Source organism: Durio zibethinus, chromosome 5, assembly GCF_047325235.1.
Source record: "Durio zibethinus cultivar Kanyao isolate XHJ-2024 chromosome 5, ASM4732523v1, whole genome shotgun sequence".
Taxonomy (NCBI): Eukaryota; Viridiplantae; Streptophyta; class Magnoliopsida; order Malvales; family Malvaceae; genus Durio; species Durio zibethinus.
The window spans coordinates 31422391-31435404 of record NC_143166.1 but is presented as its reverse complement, the minus strand read 5'-3'; the positions used below and the strand labels follow the sequence as shown (position 1 = coordinate 31435404).

Genomic DNA, 13014 nt, shown 5'->3' with positions numbered 1-13014 from the left:
TCAATTGACCAGTCAATTAAAAATAAACTTTTTCATGAATGATAAAATACTAGTGATAAGTTTTATAAATAAAATAATTTAAATTTAAATTTTATTAATTTATATAATCATTGACATCCAATACATTTGCTTACAAGTTTCAAAACCTGAATTCATTCTTTTATCTAAAGTTATGATTTCTTATATAAAAAAATTATAAAATAAATTAACTTTCTTCCAACTCTTTAAAAAAATTTCAAATTATTCCCACCAACAATCAATTAAACAACAAAGCATATCATAAACCATTTTATTTAGTATCTTAAATTCCAATAATAAAAACCCAGAGAATATCCTCAGCATCTCGTATTAGACTAAAATATTATTGTTTTATCTCTAATCTGAATTATAATTAACATAAAAAAAGAGGATTAATGCAATAAGATTGATATTATAAAAATGAAATTATGCAAATTATAAGTAATTGGAATAGCCACATGGATCGCGCAGGCTGGCCATGAATCCAAAAAAATAAAAATAAAAATGGGGATTATTGTCATGCAAGAAGAACAAAATCAGATTTGGTGAATTTCATAAATAGTTGCAGAAATACTGAGATTTTGTTCTTCTCTTTTGTTTTTATTATGACAAAATATATACTAATGTAAACGTACCAAGCCAACCCTGCAACAGATCGTGCAATGGCCGGCCTTCCTTTTTTTTTTTTTTTTTTAAGCTTTACGATATTAATTTTTTATTATCATTTATCAACACTATAATTTCTCTATTTAATTTATTTTATCTTTTTTTTTCAAAAAAACAAAAATTTTCAATATTTACTCGTAAAATGGAGAGGAAAAAGCGCCGGAATCTTAGGTATGATAAGATTTGGGAAATTTTAAAATGTTCATTGGTTGAAGTAATTGTAATAATTATATGATTCACAACACGTTGCTTTCTTCTTCTTCTTTTTTTTTTTTTTTAGGATTTTATCCCACGTGGTTTAAATTAATAATTTTGGATTTTTATGCATTTTTATTTCTCTCTAGCATTTTAACATGCATTGCATATAATTTTTTCCTCCATAATAAAATCTTTACACAAAATGAATATTAAAATTCAAAGAAATCGAGGAAATAAAAGGAGAATTATAAAATTAATTTTAATTAATTTATACAGTTATAATAATTAATAATTAGTAGTTTTAAATTTTAATATCTATAATCAAATTGCTAAATCTTTTATACTAAAATAAAAAAATGAATTACGTGTGACTAATGAAAATAACTAGTGTTAGTGTAAAACCAAAAAAGAAGGTATTTTTTATAAAAAAATGGAGTCCAATCTTATGTAAGTGATTTTGGATCAAATAAAAGTTATGGGTCTTGATATTTCATTTTACACAAAGCCTTAGCTATTTAATAAAAAAAATGTGGGGTTGTTTTAAGAGTGTGTCGAAAATTAAATAAAGAAAGAAGAAAAGCCAGAAAAAACATAGAGAAAAAAGAGAATGGAGAGTTAGTTGAACGAAAATCGATCCGTAGTTCGATTGAGTTGGAACATTATCAGGAGGTTTATGATTTAGAGTTCTACATTCTAAACGGTGAAGATCGGGTTTGAAGTTCTATAGGAACAAATTCAGAGTATATTTGTTGAGTCACTTATTTGGTGAGATTTCTCCAATTGTTTTTTTAGTTATTGATTAGCTCTAGTTTTAGCTAGAGAAGAATTTTGTATACTTATTATTTGATAGTGAAGATTTTTTTGATGGTCCGTGATTTTTTTCCTCTACACTGAAGGGTTTTTCATATAAATCTTGGTATGTTTTATTTCTCTTACTTTTTTTATTATTGATTGTTGTCTATTGCTTTTGTATTGTTGTGATTATTGTTTCAGACGCAATAATTTTAAGTTAAGGTTTTAGATTTGAAATGTAATTTGCTTATAATAAATTGAAAAGAATAAAAAAAAAACTTTGTTTTATAAGCTAGGTGAGGTTTTTTTCTAGCAAATAAAAATTAATTTTTGTCTTTTATTTTTTGATTTAATAATTAAAAATTTTTAAGAAAAACATATGGACGTGAATTTTAATTCCGTCATTTCTCTTATTTTTATACGGACGTTTGCCCTCTTTGAAAAAAAAATAAATTTGCATTAATTATCATGTGATCATATTAGTTTTCTTGGTTTTTGTAACACGTTCGGACCAGTTCGGTCTCATTGCCTGACTTTAATTTTAGTATGTATAGGCTCAAATCTCAAACCAAATATGACAAAAACAAAACTATTGATTTCTTAATTGGTTGCCTGAAGGGTATTTGTGTCTTTGCATATTAACTTAATAACAATTGGAGATTTTTTACTTTTTTTTTTATTGTTATTGTAATAAAATATGAAATATATATAATGATAATATATGTGAAAATAATAGATATGAGATAGATAGATAGATAGATAAATTGATTGATTGATGGATTTGAGAATATATGAGTTTTGATTTAGTGATAGATAAGAGTATTTTTGTTTTTAACCTAAATTTATGGGTAGATTTGATTTTTTTTTTGTTTGGATTTGTTTTTTTGAAATGATTAAGGAAAAATGACAATAATTATTTTTTTTTCATAATAAATGATCAAGTAATAATTTATATATTATTTTTTAACAAAATCAATTAGATCGGCAAAAATTTTATTTATTGAAAGAAACTTAAAAATCTTTTACTGAAAAAAAAAAGAAGATGAAAATTAATAATGAAAATAGGGTAAAAATGGTAACTTTAATTGTTCCTAGGGTTGGAAGTAAAGAGATTAAGTAAATATTTTATGCAAATAATTATATTATAAGATTACAAATGTTCAAGATATTATATTTAAATTAATCTGATAAAATAAGTTTCATATTCATCGTAAAATTAAATAACTTGTGTAAGCATTAAAGTAAAAGTTATTTTTTTGGAAGACTTAAATAAAGTTATTTATTGAAATTCATAAAAAATTTTATTAAAAATGGTTAAATAAAAATAAAAATAAAAATAAAAATAAAAATAAAACAGATAAATTGAAATATGTTATTACATAAATCAAGTTTGTAAAATTTGAAAAATTTTTAAATAACTTTAATATATTTTTGGATAATTATTTTTAATAAATATTTTGATAAAATTTTTATTGTTGAATAAATACTAATTAAATTTGAATTATAAACATTATTTTTAATTTTTTTTACATATTATTGATTTTCTTATTAAACTCTATTAGTTTAATTTTTTTATTAAAATTTTAATTGTATCATTTATATTAAAAAATTTGACAAATTTCACATAAAAAACCTCTTCTAAGTTTTCCCTTATTTTTTACTCGTAAAATTTTATAATTATGTCATCTCATAAGATATAAGTATCATTTTATCTTAAATCAATTTATATTAAAAAATTCATATCATAAAAAAATGTAAATTTATATTCCATGTAAATAAAGAAATAGTATAATGCTCAGAAAACTTATATAATTAGGCAACAATTTCTTGAGAAAATTTTTTAATCAAATTTTTTGGGAATTCATTTAGCTAGTTAATTAATGGGTTTTTGTTTTATGCTTCCGGCCTTACAATGTGAAATGGTGATGATCTGTCCTTTATTTTCTCAAGAAAATGGAAAAGTGAAATTGGAATTACAAGCTGAAGTGGGCAAATATTTAGGATAATTTTTTTTTTTTTTAGTAATTTTAATCATAGGAATATAATATATTCATTTTCGTTCCTCCATTCAAGTAATTAATTGTACATTATCATTATATCATAAACAAATTACTCACAAATGGATTGGTGTCACACATATTGTTTCCTTTTTTGGTATAAATTTAATTACTTAATTTCTATTATTATTAAGTAATAAGCTTTTTTTTTTTTTTTTTGCCTGAATCATTCAGTCATAGTCTTTTTTTTTAGGTAAAGATTGAGTTTAAATAGGTAGGTAAAGTCTTGTAAATGTATAGAAGAATTATAAATAAGTGAGGGCTCTAACATATTTTGAAAATATAGATTAATGTGTAGCAGACAGATTAACCTTTGTTAATAAACGAGTAACCTATCAATACAATATTAAACTCTTAATTTTAATGATTAAAATGTAAAATTTGATAAATTCTATTAAAAAAAATAATAATAACCCTTTACCATAAGAAATTGGCAAGTACTCCTTGAGATGTGAGAATGTACCATGAAAAATTAGAAAACTCAAACATTCATAACATATTCCAAGAAATCTGGTTTATGATCTTCAGATACATGTAGCAGGTAGAAAATTTTTGCTTCCGATTAGGGATTTCTAAAGTTCAAGAGCTTTATGAAAGAGACAAAAGTATCCGAAGGCAGATATACTGTCAGGTTCCAGGTAGTTTTTGAGAATGTCATGATCATACTCATCTCCACGATCTGGCCGCCCTTTCCTCAAATTTCAATTTCATTCTGTACAACGTACTAGCTATTTTATGTTTATCATATTCAAATTACGACTCCCCACGTCTCTCCATTGCCAGGTGTGGTTCTCCTTTCCATTTCCTTTTCACCAAATATCTCCCCCTTCATTCTTGCCTAGAATTGACCAGTTATTTTTTATCCCACCTAATCCTTGTTCATCTCTAATATTCAGATTGTTTACGAGTCCTGAATCATTCCCTTTGGGTACAGTTTTTTAAAGTCTCAGGGCGTTTTGAGCAGCTGAAATGTTGCATTATTTTAGTGTTTCTGAGTTGTACTTGGGCCCATTACGAACTAAGCATATCAGTGACAGGGAATTGCCGGCTTAATAATTGGTAATTATGAAATGAGATACCGTTACACGAGTGAAGTCAATGCTTTTAATTGATGACATTTTTCTTTGCTGTTGGGTATATATATATATATATATAGACATATACATGTCTCTTTATCCTGCTTCTCTTCAAGGATTAAAAACAACTCGAGAGCTTCCCTTAGTAGCAAGCAAGCACTTGGAACCCCAAAAGAATGGACTCTATGGAAGCCATTTCAGAAGGAGAGTGGAGCTCTCTTAGTGAAATGTATACCAAAGAGGAGGCTGATTTCATGGCTCATTTGCTCAGTAACTGTACCCTTCCTGATGAGCTAGATGGGAGTTCAAACTTGGGAATTCCATCTACTTTTTGGCCCGGACATCATTCAACAATAAATATGACAGGGGTTTCGTACTGTTCCGCGGATATAGCTAACTCTAGTTCAAACAGTTTTTCAAAGAGGAGTAGTTATAGTGCTGGTAGTAGTATTCTTTTTCCCTCTTTAAGTCGAGAGAACTACTACCTGAGTGATTCTCATCCAATTTTTGTAGCAAATAACAGCCCCATGTCAATTGATTTTTGTATGGAAGATCGTTCCTATCTCGTTGAAGGTGATGATTACTTGAACCAATTAATGGGCAATGGAAATGTAGAACAGGATGGTAAAAGCCACCAAAAACCTGCTCTTCCCAATGAGAATTTGGAACCCAAAAGGGAATCTGCGATGCCACAGCCTGAACCAATTACAGAGAAAAAAAGTAACAACATATCAGAGAATTCAAAGAAAAGATCTCGAAGTTCAGGAGATGTGAGTACAAAGACAAAAGCATATCTTTCTTTGTTAGCGGATTGTTACTTTCTTGCTGATACAAAGTCATCTTTTTCCAAGATGACTGTGCTAAGATCTTATTTTATGCAGCATCGACTTATCATAATTTAATGGTGCAGGTCCAAAAGAACCAGGGAAATGCAAGGTCAAAGAAGAACCAGACTAGTGTCTCAACTACCAACAACGATAGAGATGGCAATGCTGGTCCCAACGGGCAAAGTTCGGCCAGTTGCTTATCAGAGGATGACTCAAATGCTTCTCAGGAGTTGAATGGAGGAGGAGTGACCTCAAGCTCCAAAGGAGAAGCAACACTAAATTTGAATGGCAAAACAAGAGCTAGTAGGGGAGCTGCCACTGATCCCCAAAGCCTTTATGCAAGGGTAAGCCTTTATACTGGTTAAGCATTGCTGCCCAGTAATGTAGAACCGATCTTAATCAATCTTTCTTATCTATCTTGCAGAAAAGAAGGGAAAGAATTAATGAGAGGCTGAGAATTTTACAGAACCTTGTCCCCAACGGAACAAAGGTGGGCATTATACATTTGATGCTGAGAAATATCTAACCATGAGTCTATGCAAATTGTGAGTGCAAATCTAAAAATTCATTGTTTGACATTGCAGGTTGATATCAGCACAATGCTTGAAGAAGCTGTCCAATATGTAAAATTTTTGCAGCTCCAGATTAAGGTAGGAACAAACAAAGGATGCATCCCTTTGACAGATGATATCTTCTCTTCTGATTTTAAGCTTCCAATCTAATTTGCTTTCCCTTTTTCCGGAATCTTGCAGCTGTTAAGTTCTGATGACTTGTGGATGTATGCACCCATTGCTTGCAATGGAATGGACATTGGACTTGATCTCAAGGTCGCCACTCCAAAACCATCATAGAAGATGTGGCCTGATGGTGTTGCGGACCATTAACATTTGCCATCTGCATATTCTCTAAATTTGAAATAAGTCGTTGCCATTTTGTAGTGGATTTATTTCTTTAGGTACATAAATTCTTCAAATCTTAATTGTAATCAATAATTACCACGAATCATTCATCAAATTTGTCAAATTCTTTCTTACAATCACATGAAATACAATAGTTATGTGAACCGAGTTTCTTCGTTTTGAATATCTTTTTGCTACAGCTACGAACTTTGAACTCCACACTTTGAGACAGTATCCTGATTTCTAGATGTTTTCTATGCAATATCATGTCTATGGGATGATATATTCAGCTATGTCCATGGATTATAGCAATATTTGTACGTCTTCATGCTGAAAATGATAGTTGATTGAGTTTAGTCCGTAGCTTAGCAGAAGGAGTTGAGACCAGCGAAATGGCAGCTATGGAATCCAGGTGAGGAAGGCGGTTTTAGACTTTATTTGAAGATCGGGAACAAACTTCACAAACAGATTGGTTAGATTCGGATAACTACTTACATTTCACCATATACGACTTACATAGAATACTGTTTAAGATCCATTTGTATGAATGTTGACGTTAATTCTGATGAAATTAAAAACAATAATAGAAGAAAAATTAGTTACGAAAATATTAAAATTAATAATGGAGATATATGTTTAGATATATGCGTAATGATAACAGTAAAATAAATTATAGTGAAAAAAAAAAATTATAAAAATTATATTAAAATTTATATGTAATAAAACTTTTAAATTAATTTTATGTTAAATAATAGTTTTGTTAGTAAATATTAATAATTAATTATTTTATTTTATAAAAAAATAATTTTGAAAATTTTTAAATAAAAAATTAAAAATAAACAAAGTTGAAAAAAATAAAACAAAAGAGGATTAAAAATGAAATAAATCTTACGATTGAAATTAAATAAATTTCACTGGACCAATGAGTTATCAGTGAGTAACTGAAATTATATCACGATAAGATACGATATTGTTGTTATCATAACACGAAATTTGTGTAATTTACATCTTTAATTATGTCTCTCCGTTTAAATCCAAATCAAGCCTTAGACTTTGAAGGTTCCGGACATAAAACGAAGCATAATCCAATGGCTGTTGGCCTACGTTCTCTGATTCACGGAAAAGACTTGCATATATTTTTGTTGGTGACAAGAAATAAAAACAGCAAAGATTAGAAAAGAAAAGGCAGACCATGTTGATAATGATACGAGATTTTCATGGTTTAGTTAAAAATTCTAGAACAAGCATTTTAAAGTTATTTTATGTATTTTTTTTAAAAATTCATTTAATTTAATTATTTCAATTTATCAAACTGCATTAATCAAAAATCAAAATTCATAGATTAGATCAAAATTAATTGATCGAAATCCGACCGATTAGATTAGTTAATTTTGTTAAAACCAAAATATAAACACAGTAATAATATTCAAAAATGAAAGAATTATTTAGAACTATTATGATTCCGAAGTCAGCATCCACGTTCCACCAGAAAAGAAAACGTTATGCACGACCTAAAACCCTCTTGCAAGTTAAAAATAAAATACAGTAATAGAACAAAAAATTCAGCTCATCTAAAATACATAAACGAATTAAATAACTGCCATAAACGAATTGCATTAAGTGCCATATAAATCATGGGACAAAGATCGTCGGTACTCAGAATCTGTGAAAGGAAATTCTAGCTACCGTGCTAAAGCCAGAGATCCCTTATGATCTGCCCTTGATGGCTCCTACTCTCAACTTTTTCAGCATGGTCCGGTTATAACGTACAAATAGCCACTTCTATTCTGGATTGCTTTATCCTCAGATAAATTTTACATATCAATAACATCTATGCTTGATATCCAACCGAAAAAGGGGGTAACTAGAAACATATCTGCTTGACTATCCTGCGTGATCAGATCTCCTTGAAAATACTGGAGTTTTCTTCTTCATGCACGCGCTTCACTTACATGGTTTGGAACTTCTGCTTGACTATCCAGAGGCATGTACTGTGCCATTATAGCCCTGATTTCAGAATCCATGTATGACTGCCAAAGTAACAAAACAAGCAAATGATTAGGGAAAAATAACAAGAGATGCTTAACATATGAATATATATATATATATATATAGAAGAAAATCAGAATCGGTAGTTCTGGTTTGACAAGGTGGTCTAGAGGGGGTAGCCAATCAAAACCCTGAATTTCAGGCACTTCAATCCAAGCCAAGACTCCCCATCGAAAGGATTCAATCAACAATAGTCACTTTCTTATCCAGCCAATATGCAGTCCAAAGTCCAAACTTCATATTGTAGGCTTATTTTATAATATAATGCACCAACTTACTCTTAATCTATATTTGTAAACGAGATAAGCCCCACCACCAACCATTGCCAAGCCTATCAAAATGATCCAAACAGCAGCCCATGCTGATCTTACTTCAGTACCCCTCTTACCTGTGATAGAGCAATAAGTCGGCATCAAAACACTTACCATAAATCATATATTCAAAGGAAAATAGTTTCAAGTAGAAAATCCTAGGTCCACCAACTCACTTATGCAGGTATCTTGGTCCCTGATATACAAAAGATCTCCACTGCAAGTGCACTCATAACTTCCCCAGGTATTTTTGCAGCTACATTCAGAGCACTGGCAGGCTTTCTTCTCTTTGCATTCGTCAACATCTGCAAGATGGAAAAGGCAGAAATATTAAATGATTTAATCATTCAACATGCTTAAAGCTTCTATCTGCCTGCATTCAACCACTCATGTACCATTCATCTATTAGTTTATCCACATTAAGTTCATGTACGTTTCTTCATCCTAAGAATGAAGAAGGTACTTCTAGTTTGAGTTCCTAATTACACCTTGAAACATATATTTATTCGTTCAGGACTCACCTTCACAACTTTTGACACCATCTCCTTTAAACCCTGGAGGACACTGGCATTTAACATCTCCAAAATCCTGTTCAAAGCCTTTTTCAGAACATAAACTTATTTTCACAAGGAGGAAAAAGAAAAACTGGGGAGAGCTTAGAAAAAAAAAAATGTTGCTACTAACCAAACAAGCAGAGTGTGCATGTCCCTCTCGTGAATCATGCCAACAACCTCCGTTGTTAATCTTGCACCTTCCAGGTCCACTTGCTGAATAGCAAAAAGAAAATAGCATATGAGTGAATATTATGCAGATATAAGATGACTGAAGACAGAAATAGGTGAAGAGTCCCTTTTCAAGGAATAAATTTGTATTGCCTCTATCAAACATATGACAACATAATAATAATAATAATAATCAATGAGGGGCTTCAAACTCAAAAATATAAGCAACAAACAACAAATCCAGCTTTTCTCACAACGTGGAATTGGCTACATGAATCCTATAATGCCATTTCGTCCTGTTAGGCCCATATCATGAGGCATGAATCATAAAAAGCCATAACTTTGAAATAAAAGCTAAATCAGGGCAAATAACCTTCACAGTGACTATAACCGTCTCCTTTGAATTGCACACCATCAACCAAGGGACATTCACAGACTCTCCCTCGAAATGTATCCTGAGCAAATAAATGTATTGAGAGAGTTAATAGAGGCATCAACAAGTAGAGAACCTCTATCAAAAAAGTTTTAATTCATACCTTGCAGGCTGTGAGATTGGCTGCTTTATCTTGCCAACAACCACCATTGTTATCCAAACATTCATTCGTCTCCACATCTGCAACAGAAGAAACCACTGTCACTCAAGTTTCAAATAACAATGGGACAGCAAGATGAACCACTACACTGAGTTGCTTTTGCCAAAGCAGGCTCTGGAATCTAAGCGCTTAGCCCTTGGTAATTTTGGCAGAAGTGGAAACACCACAACACAAATTCACTCAATTTTGTCTTGGAAGCTCAAGATTACATTGCACTATATGATGGCCCCTGTGCAGCAACAGACTAAAATACTTCTCTTGAAAGAAAATATAACACAAGAAAAACTTACCACTGCTCAAACAAACAGCTGGTTCAGTAGTCTCTTCGAAACCAGCACAGATGGCTTTCAGAACAGCACCTTTGGCCAGCTTTCCTGTATCCAGATATGTCAGAAAGGAAAGCATCCAAAATTGTACCTTTGAAATACAGGCATGAATACATACCTCGATATTGGTGATTGTTAACAACAAGAGTAGGCAATATGGTAACGTCACCCCTAGATCCTTTCCCCACCTATAAAAAATGTTTCTATTAAATAGCTTTCAGAAAGGTCAAAGATGACAAGAAATACATAAAAAGAGCAGTAAAACATAAGTATCTAAGCAGGACGGCATTACTTGGGCATCTTGTTCTTCTTTCAGAACAGGATTATCTGCATCAGCATTAGGGTCTCCCATACACTTTTCAATCTTTTTACCATCAAGCCCTGAATGGATGAAAAAAAAATCATTGTTCACTCATAATTAATTGCCAGTAATATTTTGATTCTTGAGGGTGCTATTAGCAGCAATTACAAGTAAATATGGGATTCTTTTAATTAACAATTACCAAGAGATCCGATAACACCATCAGCGCATCCCTTGTTATATTTTTTCTCCTTCATGGGGCATCTTATTTGAAAATCTGTCACATAGTCCCACCACAACCATGCCTTATTGGTCTCATTTGCCACTTTGAAAACACATAGCTGCCTTAAGTTTTCAATCACAACATCTTTTCCCTCATAGCCGGAACTAAAATCTTGTTCAGGATCAGGTGCGCAATATCTTCCATGGTTGATGCATTGAGATTTGCACTGTCTGCTTAGAGTGAAAGCCCGAGGGCAGTACCAAGTTATGTAGTGGGGAGTGAATTGAGTATAGCCACCTTTTTCAAGTATTTGTGCAGCACCCTTAAAATCCTTCACAAATTCTATCAGCATATCACATTTAGCTCCACATTCATCATTGCTGTTAGTCCATAACTCATACTCCACACGATCATCAGGGTGTGGAACAGCCTCTCGCCAATCAAGATTAACATTGACCATATCCCCACCATTGATTGCTTTCTTTAGAGTTTCACCAAAAGTTTTCTCAATAAGGGCAGATGGAATTGTTATATTTTCAATGTATTTGGCAGATGATTTATCCTCTTCAGGTGTGTCCATTGTTATCAATGCTTCTTCAATATGATCTGCAACAAGCACTGCAGAGGCACCAGCCTTCTGTGCATTCCAAACTTTTAAAGCAAAGAAGCAATCTGGGAAAACAATTCAGTGACAATTCAGTATGTTCATGAGCAAGTATCAATTTACTGTTGCCTATGTACAAACATCAGTGGCTGCTACCAAAGAGATTAAAGTTGTAAAATTTGCCTATTGTCCTCAAACATGACTACTTCAGTTATGGTTCTTACAAGTAATTTTTCTTTAGTTCTCAATTTTTTTTATGCCAAGTCAGCATTTAGTGCCTTATTATATTCTCAGGTAATCCCTATGAAATTAGGAGGAAAAAGCAGCTAAAAAATGAAACTCAAATTTCAGAAATCGAATAGGATAAAAAGAGAAAAGGACATCCTTCCAAACGACTTAAGTAGGCTAAAACAAGTAAATTAATTTTTTAAAAAAGCAGTAAATCCTTAGTCAGCCAAATCAAACAAACTACAAAAATCAAAGCTTATAGTAACAATAAAATCAATGGACAATGCTAAAAGATACTTCACCAAACGAATTAAGGAGGCAAAACTAATCACATAAACCCAAGTGGGTGAAAATGAAATCAATTAAAACTCAAATCTGAAACAAAAAAAAAAAAAAACAAAATACCTCTTAAACCAACAAATCCCAACAAGTTCAACCATAAATCTAACATGAAAATAAGCCCAATTTAAAGTAACAATCAAATTAGCCACAAAATAAAAACAAAAAAATGATTCCTCATGAGTCAACCCAACAACAGACAAATTATAGCTTTAATAAACTCAATCTCAGACTGATTTAAAAAAAAAAAAGGCAAAAACAGGAAAAGTGTACCTCCACGATCGACCAAAACAAAAGTAGGAAGAGCACCAGGTTTAGTTTTAAAGGAAATCCCAAACTCATCAAAAGGCTTACAACCCTTTTGGTTCTCCTTACGATAAACCACAACACCAGCCATGCTTCCCCCATATTGGGGTATGCCAAAGTTCCCAATTGCACTATCATGGGTTCTCTTAATCTTCTCCGGTGACGTTACCGTCAAGCTGTTTTTTTCCACCACAAATCTCGCATAACAACTCCCTATCACAGACAACAACACAAAACCTAGAAGAACATGTAATCTTTGTAGCTCCATCTCTTTCTCTTTCTCTTTTGCTGACACGTGGGTGTTTCTGTGTGACTTGGGTAGATCAGTTTTAAGGAAGAAGAAGAAGAAGAAGATCGTGAAAGAAAAACATGTAAAAAAAATGGGGCAGTTCTGGTTTTTTCGTTTGCTTATTTCTGGAAAGCCAACAAAATCAAATGAAGAAATGGAAAATGCTGGGGTGTTTCGGAAGTGGAATTTT

At 31.5% G+C, this 13014-nt stretch overlaps 2 protein-coding genes across 4 annotated transcripts; one reads left to right on the top strand and one right to left on the bottom strand.

Moving 5' to 3' along the window:
* The first annotated feature begins 4864 nt into the window (after positions 1-4864).
* LOC111282939 (transcription factor bHLH84-like) lies at positions 4865-6668 on the top strand. Its single transcript, XM_022871243.2, has 5 exons — positions 4865-5577; positions 5718-5978; positions 6059-6124; positions 6219-6284; positions 6387-6668. Exons 1-5 carry the CDS (start codon positions 4984-4986, stop codon positions 6483-6485), a joined length of 1086 nt encoding a protein of 361 aa, XP_022726978.2. The 5' UTR covers positions 4865-4983; the 3' UTR covers positions 6486-6668.
* A 1414-nt stretch (positions 6669-8082) lies between these two features.
* On the bottom strand, positions 8083-12968 carry LOC111281880 (vacuolar-sorting receptor 3-like). Of its 3 annotated transcripts, none has more exons than XR_016342322.1 (12): positions 12503-12968; positions 11038-11730; positions 10827-10915; positions 10653-10722; positions 10499-10582; positions 10152-10228; positions 9989-10070; positions 9578-9660; positions 9415-9492; positions 9070-9198; positions 8861-8970; positions 8083-8563 (listed from the first exon to the last, which is right to left on the bottom strand). XR_016342322.1 is itself a non-coding variant. In XM_022869649.2 (12 exons), the coding sequence occupies exons 1-12, from the start codon at positions 12801-12803 to the stop codon at positions 8465-8467; spliced, it is 1884 nt and encodes a 627-aa protein (XP_022725384.2). In that variant the 5' UTR covers positions 12804-12968; the 3' UTR covers positions 8083-8464. The 3 variants fall into 3 exon arrangements, 2 of the variants coding, with proteins under 2 accessions (XP_022725384.2, XP_089617242.1); XM_022869649.2 differs by having other exon boundaries at positions 9415-9481; XM_089761116.1 differs by having other exon boundaries at positions 9415-9660.
* Between the last annotated feature and the right edge of the window lie 46 nt (positions 12969-13014).

Coding starts and splice junctions, on each gene's coding strand:
- LOC111282939 (XM_022871243.2), top strand. CDS start 4,984: ATGGACTCTATGGAAGCCATTTCAGAAGGAGAGTGGAGCTCTCTTAGT. Junction 5,578..5,717: donor GATCTCGAAGTTCAGGAGAT/GTGAGTACAAAG, acceptor TTAATGGTGCAG/GTCCAAAAGAACCAGGGAAA. Junction 6,285..6,386: donor TTTTGCAGCTCCAGATTAAG/GTAGGAACAAAC, acceptor GGAATCTTGCAG/CTGTTAAGTTCTGATGACTT.
- LOC111281880 (XM_089761116.1), bottom strand. CDS start 12,803: ATGGAGCTACAAAGATTACATGTTCTTCTAGGTTTTGTGTTGTTGTCT. Junction 11,731..12,502: donor TGTTTTGGTCGATCGTGGAG/GTACACTTTTCC, acceptor TTGTTTTCCCAG/ATTGCTTCTTTGCTTTAAAA. Junction 10,229..10,498: donor AGCTGTTTGTTTGAGCAGTG/GTAAGTTTTTCT, acceptor CTTCTGTTGCAG/ATGTGGAGACGAATGAATGT.